This window comes from Pieris rapae, chromosome 2, assembly GCF_905147795.1.
Source record: "Pieris rapae chromosome 2, ilPieRapa1.1, whole genome shotgun sequence".
Classification (NCBI taxonomy): Eukaryota; Metazoa; Arthropoda; class Insecta; order Lepidoptera; family Pieridae; genus Pieris; species Pieris rapae.
Genome location: NC_059510.1, coordinates 2,162,698 through 2,182,735, shown reverse-complemented (window position 1 = coordinate 2,182,735; position 20,038 = coordinate 2,162,698). Strand labels below are relative to the sequence as shown.

Sequence of the window (20,038 nt, the reverse complement as noted above, 5' to 3'; positions counted from 1 at the left end):
TCGCATATTGCCATATACTTAAACATTCAATATACGATTTAGGAGTTGGGTAGCGAATTGAGTAACGCACTCTATTAATGCGTATCACAATCGACAATTAAATTATTTGATTAATTAATAAAACCCGACCTTTTTTCTTACAATAATTATTCAAATCAATGACTAAGGTCCTTTATGTGTTTGGTAGAACTCACTTTTCAGTTTTAATCCGGGGACCACTATTCCGTCGCTCGGCGGCGGCTGTGAGGTATCTCCTTACGTTTGCTTTGATCTGTGGATCTGAAAAAAACAAAGACTAAATAACTTGTCAATGAATCATGAATAAAAAATCCGAACATTGCCGTTATCCGTTATCGTTCAAACTGACGCATTAGTAAATACGGAAAATTGATGAAATCAACGAATATCATTTTTATTAATGCCTTAAATCCAGACAATATTTAAAATGCCCTATATTACTATCGGTACTTTGTTGAATTCCAATTTCAGCCAATTATTGATTCAATCATCAGAATCAGTTAACAAAGACCGAGCAACAACGCAGTATTTCAAATGATTAATTTCGAAAACAAAACTAACATACAATGAGTGGAATTTACTTCTTTTATTAAATATATACTATATACGCTACTGATTGTGGGCGCTAATGAAATGTCGAACTTCCCAGGATACTAGGCACTCAAGTTTCAGCTTAAAGCTCTGTGGTAAAGAGTGACCCGGTAAAAAGACTATACAAAACAGACACTATTCATTAGTAAGCATTCTGTATTCATGAGGCTAAAAATCTAAGTCGAAATATAGCTTTAAATTTGATTCGTACTTTACTTTCGAATACATACGGGATACATACTTATTGCTAAATCTCGTCTAGATAAATAAACCTATCTTCAAATCAACAGATGAAAAAACATCACTCTTAATAGCAGCCGAACGTAATATAGCAATTGCTCGAACATTTTCTTTTTCCTTCAGTAATGTCAAGTATAACTCTATCAAGTGCAAATATTATATCAAATATTTACAGGTCGTTCGTGTACCAATAGTTAATTTATAAAGGGTATCGCTCTTATTTGTGGCGAACTCAACTGACCCACTTGGGAATAAGGGTTGCCAACTCAGCGGGAAAATCAGATGATTTTTTTTTTCATTTTTACACACTTTATTTTTGCCAAACAGTACTTTTAAAAGATATATTTTAATGTTGGTATCTCTTGCAACGTTTTTTTATGGATTAAAATCTAATCAAAAATGAAACAAAACTTAAAAAAGCTTTTATAAATGTACTGCATCGAACAGTAACTAATACTTTACTCTGTAACTGTCTCATTACGAAAATGAGACTTTTTATCAAAAACTACCTTTAAACCTTTTCAAACAAATATTACCAAAATTGACCCCGAACCATGACCATAATAATTTCGAAATGTCGTAAATGATTGCTTTGAATTTCATTAACATTATGGGTAGGGTAGGTGCCACAGTACTGTACATTTTCCAAATGTGGGATATGAAGATAAGCCATTTCAACTTAATCATGGTCATGATATCCACTCTGTATGACTTATACACAGCCCTAAAGTTCGCAGATTTTATTCCACTCGGCTAACTCTAATGGCGTAGTTCAACAGATACAATTTATACACTACCGTCAAATAACTCACCCTTTTTCAGTCGTAATGTGACGGGATCCGATGAGAGTCGTAAACATTTTAAAACTGTAACAAAATATACTTGTACACGTCGATGTCTTTATAGTCTATATATTGTTGATGAACTTGGCGAACGAATTGCGTCGTAATAAATGTGACTCATGACGGCAAATGAAATTTGTACCGAGGGAGACTGGAGGCCAAGGGTAGTATTCAGAGTCGACACTAAGCGTTAATTATGAGTGCCGTGCGTCAAAAACGCATTAGATTTGACATACGGGAATCATAATTCGCGCAGTGTGATTCGACAGCATCGTAGCTGCACGTAGATTATTAACCAGGGAAACTATTCATTCTTTTGTTTAGCAACACTCATATATTTTCTGGATAATATAAAATTACACAAAATGATAGAGCCGTTCTAATACAAACACGACACGATCCGTCATTCCGCTTTACCACCAAAGGAATCGCGTTTAATTTTAAATTCTCATCCCACCCCTGTATTAAGGACTCCTTAAAAAAATGTACCGAGCGCAGAAATGGGTCTGCATTAAACGAAGTACCGTTTTTTTTTATGACCTGGAAATGCACTAATGCAGGCCCGAATCAAGAGTATCGAACTTGACTCGGGGTCTGTGGGGCTGCATATATATCATATTATAATATCACATATCTAAATAAAATAAAATAAAATATATACACATATCTAATCGATGTACTGAACCAACCTCGGTTATGACTGGTTATATTGTATTAAATTGGTTTGAGGAACCCTGGTTTGTGTACAGAAATATAAATTTTTCAAACCACTTCTATTCTTGTACACGCAGAATGAGTGTGAAATTAGAATTGCTACATCGCGTGACGGCGGTCTTGAATAAGTACAACGCAATCATTGAATTAGTTTAATCACGGCGAGATAGCGGTCTGACGGTCTAATACTATTTTCTGATGCGATCGCTGGATGCGGATTAATCGCATTTAAACACCAAATCTTAATGGGTTTTGAACACACGGAAAGTTATAGCCGACTAGCCGACATTAAACTAATTAAGAAACATCAATTTGACCTGTAATTAAATATTATTAATGAAACAAAATATTTCTAGAAAATTCAGTTGGATCCTATGTATTCAAATATTTATATAAAACATAATCTAGAAAAAGATTGTAATATGTAAGCCAATTGGAGCCTCTAGTATTGTAAATACTCAAATTGTTTTTATTAACGGCAAACTTCTGTCGCAAAGCCTATCTTTAAAGTAGCTACATAATATATGACACATTTTGCTATGTTAGCCCCATGATTATTCGCTTTTCCGGGATAAAAACACAAGTACTAACACAATTTTCAGTATTTCCATTTTTTCTCTCCATAATAACCTTGCTCAGAGTTTAAAGAATAATTACAAAAATTTACTTGGTCTTCAACATATTTTGCGATTAGTTTTTATTTATATGGACAAAATTGCGTATACAAACATACACAACAGACTATAATGTATAAGACAGAAAGTCTTATATATTATAGTCTTGTATATTTGGAACATTCTTGCAAACACAACAATACATGCCCTAAATACTCTTATGAGTAAGACTGGGTTTATTTACCCACAAAACGAAACCAAAAACGATAGAAAGACGATAAATATATTTTAGCAACACAGTTCATCAATTACCCTGACCACTTTTTAATATCATTTTGGCAGTAGCGGTTTGAGGTTTTCGGAAAGTGTCATGCGCGTGATAAATGGTGGATTCCTACCTTCCCTTGTCGTGAACCGGTTCACATCAGTCCCATTCACCTTGAGCAATACATCTCCTGTCTCTACCTGTAATTGAACACACCTTATTAGCCACATCCATTTTATTGTTTTTATTGAATGTCATACAATTAAAAAAAATATTTCATTTCAAATATTTGCGTTAATAAAAAATAAAACCTGGATTAAATTAAGGTTTTTGTTTCTTGAGTTCTATTTATAAATGGTTACCATGGTACCTAAAACGGTAATTACTTTAATAAACGTTTGTAATGAGACAGCTTATGTTTGATCCAAAATATAATCTTGACGCAGTCATTTTAGGAATAATATTTTCTTTGAAAAGGCAACAATTTATTTCATACCTACTTATTTAAGTTAATACATTTAAGAACACACAACGTGACGCCTAGATATTTATTCCTAAAGAGCAGTGTCAATTCAATATAGTAAAATTAAATTGCATCTTATAAAATAAATTATAACTTAAAGTATGAAAATTAAATTTCAATTTTAATTTTTTTACTACATACATACACTATTTATTAATGTTAATGATGGGATGAAAAAAAAACATTCGCATTTATATATACTAGGAACCATTTAGCATTGCTATATCTGTCGTAATCATTACCCACAGATTATAAACACACGTAGATTTATATATTACATAAATTATGTGTCTACATACCTATCTAATGATCTTATCATATGCACAACTAAGCATGTATTGGACGTAAAAAAAAATATACGTAATTTGTTTTATAAAGTATAAGGACAAAATGTTTATTATTAAATACCATCAATTTTGATCAAAAGAAATTGTATGTGGTCTAATTAAGAAGCATTCCAGTCTATGATATAAATATAATATAGTTGTTAATTGGTATAACTCGAAATTACAAACTACACTTTCAAGATTTTACCGCTAAACCTAATTAATCCTGTACTAGATGAGACCATAAGAACGAGGATATATATTCACTCAAATCATAATTGAGACACAATAAAAAATAAGGATCAAGTCTAAAACTGTCGCCAGTGAAAAGGGCGTAATTTGATGCGTCAAAAAGAAAACACGTTTTATAATATTCATGCAATTCAAGGAAAAATAATGAGATAAAACGTTATGAATAGCGAGAGAATGGCCATTCATAACACAATTACGGGAGAAAAAAGTTCAACACACCCATTTAATCAAGCTTAACCTATTTCAAAACTAACCTTTAATCGCACATGAACTGACAAAACTTAAATTATCGCAACATCCTTCGTATCCACACAACTGGTTTTGTTAAAAACTAGTTAGTTAAATATAGTGCTAACTGCTTATCCACTTTTTCGCGCGAATACGTGCACATATGCGTACGCGTGCACGACGACTGCGCCGAGGCTCGTCCGCTGCGTACTAATTGTTATCAAACGTTCCCGCTAAGGAGATAAAAGTACGTTAAAAAATGTGATATATATATTTTTATAGAGGCAGTTATTTTCTAATATTATGGAAAACGCATTCATTTTGTTTTACTATGAATATATGGTTTAGGGAAGCTTGACCTTGAAAAATACAATATTCAAATAGGCAAGGCATGGTATCGTATAAAATATTATGAATCCAGTCAAAACACAGCTTTACGCATACATTTCCTTCAAAGAGAATTTATTCTACGGTTTCAGAAAGGTGAATTGAGTTGTATGAAGCCAGGTAGGGACGCTAGTTGAATCATAAGGCGAAAGGGCACAGGAAATTGGTATTAGGTTGGCTGATCGTCGATCGGTAACCCTGACCGTGGCTTTGACGAGCACCGATGTCACTTCCTAATTTATTTACGGAGGGAACTTAATTCGATTGTCGATTCCACGGGGATGTTATTGCTACTTGGCCTGCATTTTAATGTCTATCAAATTAAATAAATACGGAACGTAAAATCAAATTCTTAAATTCAAAACCAAACGAATCTTCTTCAAAGCATTCGAAGTCTGCGCGTTTACCGCTATAACAATGTAATTAATTCGCGTGTGCATATGTTTTATTTCAGTATGTATTACTCACATAAAATAAAATGATATGGTATTTAGATAGACCGATTTTTGGTGGGTTTTCATTGCCAGACATTTTGCGTTCGTTTAAGTTTATATGGAAGAAAATGATTATTATGTTTATTTTTTTCACATCTTTACATTTTTCTTAATTTGTTATACAAAATAATTCGACAATAATAGCAAATTAAAATAGTTGTGAATTTGTATAACACAAAATGTAATTGTCTAAACTTTCTAGATTTTACCGCTAAACCTAATTGAATATTTAATTAATCCTATACTAGATAAGACTTTGAGACCGAGGGTTGATACACTCAAACAGAAACAAAAAAAGGACTAAAACTATGTGTATTTTATTATTTCATTCATGCGATGAAATGAATTCTTGTGAAAAAAACTTCATACATACACGTAACATTACGTAAGATGCCCAATATACACCATACATTATATAAAGCGTTTTATAATTGGAGGCAAACAATTGTTATTCAGTTCACACCGCTAAATTGATACGAAACTCGTCATAAATCATAACAATTTGCTATAACAATAGTGCGCCTCTTGAGAGTAAATACAGCGAGGCATTTTACAAAGGCCACAATGTTCTTTCGTTGAAAAACTTTCTTTAAAAGCACTCCATCATTACGAAGTCACCAACGCGCTCGCTCGACAATAAGTTTTCAGTCACAGATTGCACTATAATACTATATCCATAGAGAAAAGAAAACTACACATTTTGTTACATCACAACGTATGTCTAAACATAATGAAGACTATAATATCATTACATTACAGTGTTGGCCTAGTGGCTTCAGCGTGCGATTCTCATACCTGAGTTCGTAGGTTCGATCCTCGGCTGTGCACTAATGGACTTTCTTTCTATCTGCGCATTTTACATTTGCTCGAACGGTGAAGGAAAACGTGTTCGTGAGGAAACCGACATGTCTTAGACCCAAAAAGTTGACGACGTGTGTCAGGCACTGGAGGCTGATCACCTACTTGTCTATTAGATTAAAAAATGATCATGAAACAGATTCAGGCATCTGAAGCCAAGACCTAAAGAGGTTGTAGCGCTACTGATTTATTTATTTTATAATGATATTATACACTTAACGGAAGAAATATTAACTTATCTCAACTGAATTCCCTGAAAACCCTTCTTTAGCCTTTTTTTAAAAAAGACTTCATCTTTCCAATCAAAACATAAAGAAATATTTGATTGATCTATAATAAAGTTGTTAACTAATTTGTTTTATTTCAAAATATGATTGACAAAACATGTGTAAAAAAATGTATACTTATTTATAAAGCAAAAGGATATATATTTAATGTATCTAAAAATGCTTAATAAATTACATAAAAAAATCTGATTACTACTTACATTTTGTATAAGTAGTTAATAATTGTTAACTGTATCTTTATGGTTGAATGTGTATTCTGTTTTTTGGCTTTTGTGTACAATGTAATTGTTTTGAAATTATAACTGAAGGAATACTGATAAGATATAAAAAAAAACTCTATAAAAAGCATCAGTTTATTACTAAAGTACTCATCTGTCTCTTTTCAACACAGCGTAAACACAATTTGAGAGAATGATACGAAATAGGACTTGATTGATTTAGTTTTTATGAATCAGACCGATGTTCTCGCTCACCCTTTCACTATCGTATTTTAAGTAATTAATTCATCAGCTCATGATAATAAGATTTAGAGACTACTAGAGATTAATGCAGACAAGCTTCAGAACCGTCAGTTGCTATGCAAATGAATGAAAAATTAATGCATATCTGTGAATGCAAGCGAAATTTATATGAGAATTATTAAATATCTCGGTATTTATGAATTAATAATAGCTGAACACACGCGATACACATTACAAGTGATTACTATATGTACGTGTAAAACTATGTCAACATTTACGTAGTTTAAAACAATAAATTGGGAATAATACGAATAACTTCAGTGTTATCACTAGCAAATTTAGCACAGTTTTAATGCTTTCTTATCAAATACACAGACTATATCACAGACTATAACGAAATCATATGCCAAACGTTCTAGGTTCTTGGTTTTAATTGTAATCTTTGACTTTTGACAAGCTATAATAAATTCATTATTTTTACTACAACTCTGGAAAAGCCATATTTTGCCATGAATGTGTCTCCATACACATTTACGTTACAATTTGTCAGGTTTTAAGATTAAATTGCGGTCGAGATTTTGGACGACCGATCCATTTATCATTAAACCTAAAAAATATGTGTCTACATTTGGATTTCTATTTTTGGGGTTTTGTATATAATAAGATCGTTTAATAATTTACCAAAAACATTCTTCCTACTCGAGGTGTAAGAAAACCTCTAAGATTCTATTAATGATTATAACAAAATAATATATTTTATAATATTTATTTATAATGTGAGATTTTATCACTACAAATAATATAAGTATTAACTATAATGATATGATTTCTATATTAAATTTCAAAACAAATCCGAACTTAGGTTGTTCCATCATAACATTTTGTACCATATTCTTGCAAATAAATTATTATTATTACAATTTTATTTTTCTTTCCAGTGGTTGCCCGAAAACCGATAAAACCGTGCGTGGCCAAGTCATTAAATTATTCTAATAGTCCTACTGGTTGTCTGTGTCAAAAATAAAGCAATATGTTCAATTAACGGTAACTTCGTGAATATTACTTAACCTAACCTGGCAATTAGCATACCAATATGATTCAATCAGAATGTTGGATTGCTAGGTATACGTTAAAAACATGATAGACAAAGGGAGTTGAATCAGTGTATCGATTACATGACTGCAGTAGAATACATTCCGAAACTAGGTTGGCTAAGTGCTTTACAAGTTTGACCCTATAATCTAACGAGTGAAATGATTCAACCATGGCAGTTGAGAGTTAGACACTTATCATTTAGTTAGGTTATTTCTTAACGAAGAAATCGCATTCTTACCAATAGTCACGTAGAACTATTTCCAGTAAGAGTTCTATTTTACACCTTTGTAAGGTGTAAAATAGAACTCAAACTTAATTTGACACGTAAAAATGTTCATTCAAAAGGAGAAATTTCTGACATTACAGTCAAAATCTGTTACTACGACATCGAAGGGACTACTCATATTTGGTCGTAAAAACCGATAGTCCTAACAGCCGATGACCTTATTACAACTAAAAAGAATTCAGCCGGTACTATTGAATTTGGTTAATATAACCGATATGTTGTTCTACACGATGTCGTCGTAAACGGTTCTGACTGTATTTACTCAACGATTCCATTACTTTTCAGACATCGCGGCTAGCAACTAACTCTACCTTCACAGGGAGTCTATCTTCAGAATTAATATCGCTAACGTCGATTGATAGATGTAGGTTAACGCACAATTAGTATAGTCATACGTCCCAACGGATAATCGTAAATCGTAAACATCAAACGCTCCACGACGCCCACCGGTGCGAGCCTACGCTTTCAGGTATCAGGCATTTCTATTTTATTGCCTACGTCGTCCTCCCACATTCACTTGAAGTGCATTGCTTTTGAAAAATATTTTAGCGTTTAAAATTATAATTAGGTTTAAGTACAAACTTCTGAGATACGAGAGCCTTTGAAATTAGTGTTGGCTGCCTCCTTTCTTAAGAACTTTGAAGAATAAATTAAGTTCACAAGAGTTGCTAGCTATATTGTTAGTTATGGATAGATAGATTTAGGAATGTAAGTTTAATTGTTTAATGTTTTTATCTAGAATAGTTGGTGTGGGATTTTGGAATTCTATCGTATTAGTAATTACTGTTAAGATAGAAAAATGTAGTGATAAATAAATAAATAAATAAAAGTTTGTTCAACATTTTATTAAACATTTTACCCGTCACCCACGAATATGTGGATACATTTTCAAAAAATACTTTTAAATATTAGGTGCGTCAACTATTGGTGTGTGCTCGAACAACGCTGATGGCAGCAATTTGCAGTTTTGAGATATAAAAAAAAATACTTTGAAAACCATACAGTAACATATGTAATTATAAGTATGTATTTATAATTAGGAATTTTTACACCGACAATCACTTAATAAACATAAAACTCAATATTAATCATCATCAGTAGAAACACATAACTATAGAGTTGTTCATCTAAGCAAAATAAAAGAGAAAAATTAAACATATTTAAGTGTCAACTAAATCTAAATATTAATAACTAGATAGATTAATATAGAATTCAGTATATTCCGGCTGAAGATATTGTGTCATATGGAGCAAAGCCTTCTTTTTTGTTTTGTTATAGGCAATATACAAGACAGGTATGGATTCAGGGGGATCTGGAAATTGTTCATGTTCCTTTGCCTTTTAAATATATTATGACGAGTCCATGTTCTTAGAGCATTGTGACTTTCTCGCATATAAACTCTCATAAGATCATCTTTGGTAAGCATAAGCCATTGTTCAACTGTATGCCAATTTATGACAGTTGAACTGACGGAGAACCTTCGCAATTTTTCAGTTAACAGAGCAGAAATCAGTCCCAATCGATGACAGTATTGCCATGAAGCAATGTTCTATCATTCGATAACTTTTGCCGAACTGTGTCATACATCGTTGTTCGAGCACACCCGTCAATTAGTGATTTACAACAATAATGATTGGTATAGCGACCTTTTCCTATGTATAAATAACATAAATACCGGGTCGAATTTTTAAATGTCACTTTAAGGGAAAGTAATGTATACAATGAAAACACAAATTGCATTAATATAAAATTATTATCAAATATGTATTTGAATATTATTGCAAATATACTATGCTATCCTACTCCTATAACATAGACAATTTTTAACACTTTGAATTCGTTTTATGGCGAAAATTTATATAGAACATATAGAAACTTACTATATATTTTATCGCAAGTTAAGTAATCCATTTCAGAAAAAAAAAATTGATAAAATTACATGAATTTAATATTTTGCCAGCCTATAATGAAAAAATGCTCAGACCTTAAACATTGTTTTAATATTAGACTTGCGGCTTATCCGGCCTCGCACCTCGGCCTGGTGGTCAGGTGGCAGCCAATTTGTTACACAGATTTTTATATATATAAACTACTTACATACAAATATTTCGTCTTTATAATATTAAGTTAGATTGTTTTAATTATAAGTTTATAGAAATTCAAATGGTATGAAACGCAACGATGAAGCGAAATACACAACATACAATGCGCGGTAATGTAGCCCTCAATAAAGTAAATATTGCGATGTAAATAATGTTATTAAGCCAAAGCGCAGGGCGTATTAGATTGGAAGCCGTAGTATTGCTTTTGCTATAGGGGCAGTTTTTAATTAAATCAGCCGCTTAAGGGACCAATTTATACCTGTCCGCTCGTAATAAAACATTGTATCATAATCATTCACTCACATAGCATACAGTGCTAAATTTAAAGTGACATTTACTCTTAAAGCACTGAATTAATGTACTCGCCAATTGATAATATATAAAAATGATATGTTGTACAAGCTAAGTCTTTTAATTGATGTGCTGAGTTCGTTTGCTAATAGAAATATATAATAAATATAGTTTTTGTTTGAGTTATACAAGATTTACATACAATTAATAACAAAGTTAAATAAATAAAATAAATGCCGGCAACGCAATCGCGAGCCCTCTGGCATTGAGAGTGTCCATGGGCGGCGGTATCACTTAACATCAGGCGAGCCTCCTGCCCGTTTCCCCCTATTCTATAAAAAATAATAAAAAAAACTTATTTTTATTGCACCCAATACATGATTATTATAAGACCTTTATTATGAATCTATACAAACATTTGTTAGTAAATATTTATTAATGAGACTTAGTTGTGTTAGTATAAGTTTTCAAAATTAAAGGTAGTTTTTCTTGGTGGCCTCTTCCATACTTTTCCAATTTTCTTTATTTTTCTCTGACTTTTCTCCATGCATGTTCAGATCTAATTATCTTCTTTTGGCAACCAATTTGAAGGTATCAAAATAAGAAAAAAATCATAACAAAAACTTTAAACAAATTTAAACTGACGATCAAACAATAAACTTCATTTCTTAATTTAAATGGCGAAGTTTTCGTCGTTTGTGTCACACGATTGCTATTTAGCGCTATTAATATTTGTCCTATAAATATCCCTCATTAAAATCCAACTTCCTACGGGAATAGACTAGAGGAAACTATCAAGTAGTAAATTCAATTTCCGTTGTGCACACGATGGATTTATCGATATTACAAGTGTGAAGGCTAGAGTGAATAAAAAATTTACACCGTTCATTGAGGAGAAAGAAAATTTTCCTCACAGCCAGGAAAATTATTAAGTGGTTAATATAAAGGAAAACTCGCGAATTTTGTTCATAAGATTAAAGCTTTTAATATCCAACGTGTTTTAATATAATAAATAAATACGAGATTATAATAAATAGGTAGAAATTTGTCTTCTATTTTTATATAGCTTGTTTATAAAACTAGTGTGTTGACGACTTTATGTGTTTCAAATGTGAATATAGCATTGATATTTTCTTTGAAACCGTAAACCAGCATTGTGTTTTGAAACATTTACATTTTGATGTTCCGTTACACTGATAATTTGTTAATAGGTTACATGTCTGACTTAAAGAAAAACACTTTTTTAACGGATTATAGATATGTATTATTATATTTAAACTTATAATTATTTGTACATAATTTTAAATTTAAACCGACGTTTCGCGTGCTTTACAGCGTGCGTGGTCACGGTGACTGAAGACAAAGGTGTTAAATGTCAAAAAGTATTACAGCTGCAGAAAATGTTGTGTTATCTGTATTTATTTCCCCGGAGTTGGTATCGACTAAAAGATGTAGGGTTTTTGCAGAAATTGCTCACGGTGTCCTCCATTTTCGCGGGTTGTTTATTTTGAGATTTTAAACATTTACATATCTATAATCCGTTAAAAAAGTGTTTTTCTTTAAATGTGTAAAAGTTATGTAAATAAAAGACAATACTATGTCTGATTTAGTTTAACGATTACCAATATTTTTAACAATAACATCACCATATAAAATTTTCCCAGGCTCAAAATATTTGTTGTAATAATACTGTAGATGTGTAAAATGTGACAAATTCGATTACACTCGCGGTAAAGACAATATTAACTTAATATATTCTAAAATCCTGGCAATATCAGGCCAACTTGACCTTTCCTTAGTGTACGCAATCGTACAATGTGAGGTCCGTGTGCCGAGTATGGCCGGTGAATATTTTATGAGATCAAAAGCGTGAGACGCAAACAAAAGCCGTACATACTACTCGTGTCCCGCGGGTTTTGAACGCACAATACCTATAGTGTTATACAACCGTGCAAGAAGTACTAGGCTAGATTTAAATTTAAGTTTAATACCTGAAATCTGTATTAAGTCAATAATGTAATACTTCACTTATGGTGTTGTTAAATTCTAGTTCTAAAACCGCACGATAATTTTGACACGTCCTGACCAATGCTCTGTTTCTGTCTCCAAAATTCTATGTATATAACATTGTTCACATCGATAAAGGATAGGTATCTTTTAGATATAATTTGGGGTTGTTACCAAATTCAAATTACTATATAAAAAGTAAAACTATATAACAGTGTTGGCCTAGTAGCTCACACAACACAACCAAAAGGCTTAGTTAAATAAATTGAATCACAATTAGTTAAATGTATTAAATAATTTTTGTTTGTTTGTTCCCTTTTGTAAATCCTTTTTTTTTGGTTAAATGTATCATGTATTCCATCTTTGGCTATATTTACAGTGTATTTGTTTTGCATATATAATTTTTGTTAGCTGTAGGATTACGAAAAAATAAATAAATAGAGTGCAAGTCTTATCCCTCAGGTCGAAGGTGCGATCCTCAGCTGTGCAGCTGAATTTCTATGTGCATTTAACATTTGCTCGAACAGTGAAGGAACACATCGTGAGGAAACCGGCTTGGCTTAGACCCAAAAAATCCACGGCTTGTGTCAGGCACAGGAGGATTACCTACTTGCCTATTAGATTTACAAATGATCAGATACAGTAATCTGAGGCCCAGATCTTATAAACGTTGTAGCGCCACTGATGTATTTACTTATTTAAAGAAAACTAAAGTGCACCGTAACTATAATAATACAATTACGTCACGCGGTTACATTGATGCTATAAAACATATCATTTGCTTGGGATATCCAGTTGCGAATCTATTTCTCATCGCTATTTTTATTGATACTTACGTTCTAACGTATTCAGAATATTTACAATAGTCGTTTCAATAATTAATCACTCGAAGGAGTGTTTATTAATCGAATAGAAAGATTTTAGTAATTGAGTAATTTGGGTTAAATTAATTTCATTCCCTTTAATGTATCCATTCCAATTATCCATTAAGTGAAATCATTTATTTCAATTTGACCTATTAAAAGGGCACTTTTAAAGGTCAAATTTAAAAGAAATATTAAAAAAAGACTAATAGCCCCTTCCAAAAGAGTTTCATCTCAAATCAAAAATCATTTATTCATATAGGTACACTTATGAACGTCAAAAAAAAAGAAATATACATTAAATGCTTCTAATTTTATATTTACTGCCAGTTCTTAAATCAAGGGCGTAGAACGGAAGAGAAGAACTGGCAATAAACTCTCCGCAATAAACTGGCAATGTACTCTATCTGAAAAAGAAACTCTGACTGTTTTAAAACAGTTTTTACAATACTTTGTTTATATTGATTTGACAATTATATGTGAAGACCTTGTATAGTATGCTTCTAAAAAACGGTTTACGTGATTAAAAACGTTCAGTCCCATGGATAGTTTTGCACGACCCATTTGGGAAATTCACCTATATTAAATTACGATAAAAGCTTATTACAAAACATACGTGCTTACATCGCTTGCATGATTGACGCCTCTAATGAGTTATTGGAAAATCGAAAGCGATCTAAGCCGCTTCTTGTTCTGATAAGGCACTACGGGCCTCGTTAGTGTTTTTGTTCTGAACCGGCTTTGCCTTTCTATCGGCTTAGCTTTATCAGGAAGTACATGTCACCAGACCGCTAAGTTTCACTGTCACTTGATTTTATCGGATAACAACCTCACAACATCATAAAGAACGTTTGAGTACAATCGCTTATCGCACATGTTTTTGCGTATAATTTTAAAATGGCACTGTTTAACGCCCGAAACCGTGACTGTCGATCGATCTCCTATCGGCATCCCTATAACCAAACCCTACGAAGACAATCCATTTTTGGCGACGGATAGAATGCAATCTCGTCGCTCTTTACACTCAAATTTGACACTCAAATAGCTTTTTAAATTATTTTAAAACTGGTGTAAGTTAAAATCTTAAGACACATACACCGATTCGAACTGCCATGGATAGCTCTTATCGACAGATGGCTATTACAATCCGTCGATTGGTTATGGGCACACTTTTCAAAATCTAAAACAAACTAGTCAAAATTGGATTAGGATAGGTTATTGAGTTTGAGCGTTTAGAGTAGAACAAATGGGTATATTAGACATGCGTGATTTAACGCCATAGTCTGTACAATATCTTCCACCAAGTAAGACGTAGCCTATCCAAGTTGAAAAAATGCTGCCTGTTATTGACAAATTGTTTTCCCTTCTTACAAGCTTCGTCAAGAATATCAAACAAAGTTAAAAACTTTATAATTAGCCGTTGTTGTAAAAAACGAAAGTAACTATTGAAGATACCCACTGCCCCTTCGATAAACATTTTCCACTCAATAGAAAACCGTGGAATACAAATTGAATTTATTAAAACAATTAAAAAACGTTACCTAATTAAGGGAAATTCAAAAGCAAATTGTATAAATAGGTCACAAAATTGTGTGGAGAGACGTACTCTGATATTAATGAATAGCGAATTTAATCTTTTCAAAGTGTACTGAAAAATATCGCAAAATGTAAGATGTTTTTACATGATAAACGGAGCCGTAAAGTAGGCTATTGTCTTGACTGGAAAAGCAGTTCCAATGACGTCACATGTTTTGTCTACAAATAAAAAGCTCTCAGTACTTACTTCTTTCTTAAAATACTACGCCCTACTTAGCGTTGTTTTAATTTTCTCTGAATAAAGTGGGCAGATGGACAAAATGACGTAATAAGTACTGAAAAAGTCGCCGCGCGCACTTGTTTGTAAAACTGGTCTTCAGGCATCTTTTTCACAGTTTTAATGTCTTGATATATAAACACAATAGCCTTTCTGGCCAATCTTGTTGCAATGATAAGCATAACTTAAGTTTAAGGTTAAGGCGTCTTTTATGGGGTCAAGACTAAAGTAACAAGAATTCACTTATGTTTTACATACTTTGCGTAATTTTCCTTTGATTTTTCCCCTTCGAAGGAATTGCGTTTGTATGCTAGCAGTAATATAGAGGTCATAGTGCGAATTATTTTCGGTCTGCAAACGTATTAATGAATTATCATTGTCCTGTATTCACTTGTTAAGTTCTCTGGCACTTTTTTATTAGTACCTTTCAACTTTGTTTTTCTTGATTATTTGTATATCAATTTTATGTCAAGGAATCCTACGTCAATTTGTGAAAATAGTTGTATGAAAGTATCTCGAAAGCCCTTCTCTTCATAGGACATCAACTATAATTGGGTAAATTCATATCTATCTCGAGTGACGTCGTCTAGTGCGTCACCCAGACGCCTTGATTGTGACCTAAGCACTTAGGTACATTTAATAGGACACTTAACATGGCCCAATCAAATGCTTTCACACGAAAGCCCGAATATCAATTACAATCACTAATATTCTTTACATTTTTAAAATTAACCTTTACGTTTTTATAAACGAACGCCAAGAAAAACTGCAAGGCATAAAATCTCCTTGAACTTGCAAGCATTTAATAAATTACATAAACTAAACCTTGAAATTCAATCCTTTCAGTTTACCTTGGTCAAAACAAAATAGGACATATGCCCAATATAGATTTATAATATTCATCATAATTAATCTCACTCAATCACTGTTCAATAGAAGTTCACTGCTAAATGTGGCCTGACACAAATCTTTACGGGTCCTTAAATAAATCTTATAGTGGACAGGAGAAGAATATATATACAAGATTATAATTGAATTTAAATCAACTCCACATATGACATTTTAGCTTCCATTTCATGGTTAACAACAGCTACTTCCAAAATGGGTAGGACAAGTACATTCTTTATGTCCTGAATACATTAAATAATTGCAATGCCAGTAGATGTTTAAAATACAGCAAACTAGCAATTTGTGATTAAGAATTTATGAAGCCAAATTTCAAAAGTAATAGAGAAACACATTTTATTGCTGAACCAAGTACTGTTGTTTTTATTTAATGATTAATGAGAAACTTTTTATGAATTTTCATTGTTTACGTCTTGGGTTGCAATAAATGACCTGCATGCCTTTGACAATTTCTATCAAATGAATTGATAAGTCTAATACTGTATTTCACAAAAGGCTTTTAGTGGCAATAAATTAAAGAACTTACACCTGTGTTTGTCTCATTGCAGATAAGTCTAACTACTAAAAACAAAAAGTGATTATATTTTACAAGTGCAATACATATGCAAGAAAATAATAAAAAAAAAATATTTCTATGCGAGAACTTATATCCTTACTATTATTGCTATCATGTCTTAATTATTTGTATATTACTGTTCATAGAGACAAAAAATAGCTATACATATAAGTTATGTTGAGTTATAATTATAATTTGTAAAGCTATTTCTAAACATACATTTAATGGAGCCACAATTATATGAGAGTCAGGTTGAATTATATTGAGTTTTATCAAGACCGGCTGCTAATAAAATCCCAGACAAGAGATAGCATGCATCAATAATAATGTCTTCTTCGAGTATTACATTATAATACTGTTCACTATATTGATGTCATATAAAATTAAATATTTGGCTTTTTTTTATATATTGCGGTATAGTCTAATAAATAAATAACAAAATAATATCGATGTAAAAATATTGCATTTGTTAGTAATTATATAGATTCTTACCTCGCCACTGCGTGATGCTGGAGAATTTTCTTCAATTTTGTAAATTATGTGAGGCGAACCGGCTTCACTTAGCAATGAAAATCCGAAACCTAAGTTGTCACTTCGGTTTAGAACTACAAGTCTTTCCTCAGCCATATTCAGTGCAAGGATGCATTGGATAGCATTATTAAAACAAAATACACTATGAGCACTTTTTGCACAATCACATATAAAAGCGATGGATACGACTTATAAAAATTGTTAAAAAATATTCAGAAGTAATGATAAAATTATTACAACGAACGAATAGCGACATCCAAGCGCACCCATCCACGAGAAATGACAATTATAAAATGACAGTGACAGTCAATTACTGAATATTCTAAATAAAGTAAATGGTTCGACTACAGCTTACCCGAAATGTTGGGATAGATTCGATCAATATCCTTCTTATCTTATATTTTCAATAAAAAAATGGATTTTATGGATGGATATGAATGGATAAATAGTTATTGTGGATTGTGGAGTACGATTAAAGTCTATTTGATTCAGACTTTTAGGAAAGCAATCTGTGCAATAATTATTTTATTCTGACTAAACAGATAACTAATATTTTTGTCAAGATTTGCGTGGTTAAATGATTTGTATGTACAATACATCAATTGTCACTTGAATTTTATTCATCAATTTTTTTGTGAAACACTAACGTAATCACTAGTGCTCACTGCTCAGTAATACTAACACAAAGTATTCGAAATTTCGATAAGGTGAAGCTGTAATCAATTTTATATAAAATGTATTTTATTTCTAACGTTGTAAAAGTGACCATTCCTAACTACCTAGCTGGTTTGCCTATCCCGGATTCCTTCGGTGGATGGTTTCGTCTAAGCTGTAAGTTCACTGTTATTTTTGTATAATATATTGCATGTTGAGTTTAATAAAGATTATGAAGCTATAAAAATTGTCAAGTTTGGACTTAAAATTTACCAATTTTGTTTTATAAAAGTACGTAATTACAAGAATGAAAGAAGCATGGTAAGATGTCAAGGTTGTTGACATACTTAGATAGCAATTATATTATAAAATCATTTACCTTATATACCTTCAAGATATTCTATCTAGTATCTAGATTCTAGGTACATTTTGTCGTCTGTTGCTTATATTGTAACATCATTTATATTAAAATTTATTTTAGAATAATATTACTGTTGTTGCATTATTGTTGGTTTATGCATAATGTTGGTAATAATTTAAAATATTATTTTTAAATCAACTTCGCATAATATTTTTTCAGTCCGCGACTGGTTAGCTTTGGTTCCACCAACATTAGCTATTGGGGGAATCTCCTATGTTTCCTATCAAACAGTAAAAAAAGCAAGAGAGGCTGGACAAGTCAACCATCTAGTTAGAAAGGATTTGAATAAAGTAGTTGATTTCATTGATATTGAAGACATTACTGAAAAAGCTTCCTTATGTAGATGCTGGAAAAGCAAAAATGTAAGTTTTTATAACGGTAAAGTAATCTAAAAACTATCATACTTTTTAATTTTTTTGTTTGCTTGTATTTTGTTCCTTCAGGTGTAAAGGACTTTAAAATAGTATATTCTCTATATCATATTCTAAAATTAATTATTTGCTTGTTAGAGTTAAGATTATTTTTAAAATGTCAATATTAGAACATTTGGCTCCACCTTAAAATCTATAGTTAAATTATTATGAATAATTTATAAGTTTTAGGGCCTGTTTCTCAATGTCTGGATAAGTTCCAAATAAGCTATTTGTTACTTATTGGTATGATAAATAGTATTTTTGCGTTTCACGACTGTCAGATAGTGCTATACTTCATGAAATTCGAAGTATCTTATTTGGAACTTTTATCTTTCGAATAATTTATGTGTTGCATAGCTTTTTGACACTTTATCCATACATTGTGAAACAGGCCCTCACTGTTTCACCTATTTAACTGAATTAGAATTTTTTTGCTTAAAAGCCTTTTTTGCAATTCTTGGTTTTATTGGTTTTTTGCTATTTCAGTGGCCATACTGTGATGGTGCTCATGGTACTCATAACAAGGAAACCTGTGATAATGTTGGCCCAGTAGTTGTCCGACACAAGCCACAGCAATGAACAAACAACACTCTTACTAGATCCATAGCCTAGTTCTTATTTGTGATAAAATTGTGATTTGAACAAAACCATAAACATAATTTATTTTTCTAATTATTTATGCATTTTGAGCATTTGACTATGGTAATTGTATTAAAAAATCAGGTTTCTATTTTATGATATTTCTTTTTTCTTAAAAATTATACAATTTTTTAAATTGTAGTTTATGGTTTTGATAATCTGTGTCTATAACAAGTATATATAAGTATAACTGTGAAAATGTTATTATTTTAATTAGTGTTCCAATTTTGTTACTTAACCATTTTAGTATTGAGTATTTAGTTGTTATCAGGTTTTTTTAATAAAGATTTTTATCACTTGTATTACTTTATTTACTTCCATATTAAATTATCAAATCACAGACATTTAGAGTAAATAAATA

At 31.6% G+C, this 20,038-nt stretch overlaps 2 protein-coding genes across 4 annotated transcripts in view; one reads left to right on the top strand and one right to left on the bottom strand.

Annotated features, from left to right (window-relative positions):
* Positions 1–17,818, bottom strand: part of LOC110995165 (PH and SEC7 domain-containing protein) — a 33,692-nt gene extending 15,874 nt beyond the window's left edge. For 2 of the 3 annotated variants that reach the window (XM_022262191.2, XM_022262192.2), the window contains exons 1-4: positions 17,512–17,818; positions 3,418–3,484; positions 1,662–1,715; positions 195–279 (exon numbers count right to left, since the gene is read on the bottom strand). In XM_022262191.2, coding sequence (XP_022117883.2) covers positions 195–279; positions 1,662–1,715; positions 3,418–3,484; positions 17,512–17,646 — 341 coding nt within the window. In that variant the 5' untranslated portion in view covers positions 17,647–17,818. Of the gene's footprint in view, positions 1–194; positions 280–1,661; positions 1,716–3,417; positions 3,485–4,639; positions 4,646–17,511 lie in introns of those variants that run through there. The other variant, XM_045632027.1, reaches the window with a different exon arrangement.
* A 347-nt stretch (positions 17,819–18,165) lies between these two features.
* LOC110995191 (CDGSH iron-sulfur domain-containing protein 2 homolog) lies at positions 18,166–19,979 on the top strand. The gene is made up of 3 exons (XM_022262244.2): positions 18,166–18,381; positions 18,785–18,987; positions 19,525–19,979. The coding sequence occupies exons 1-3, from the start codon at positions 18,285–18,287 to the stop codon at positions 19,615–19,617; spliced, it is 393 nt and encodes a 130-aa protein (XP_022117936.2). The 5' UTR covers positions 18,166–18,284; the 3' UTR covers positions 19,618–19,979.
* The last annotated feature ends 59 nt before the right edge of the window (positions 19,980–20,038 follow it).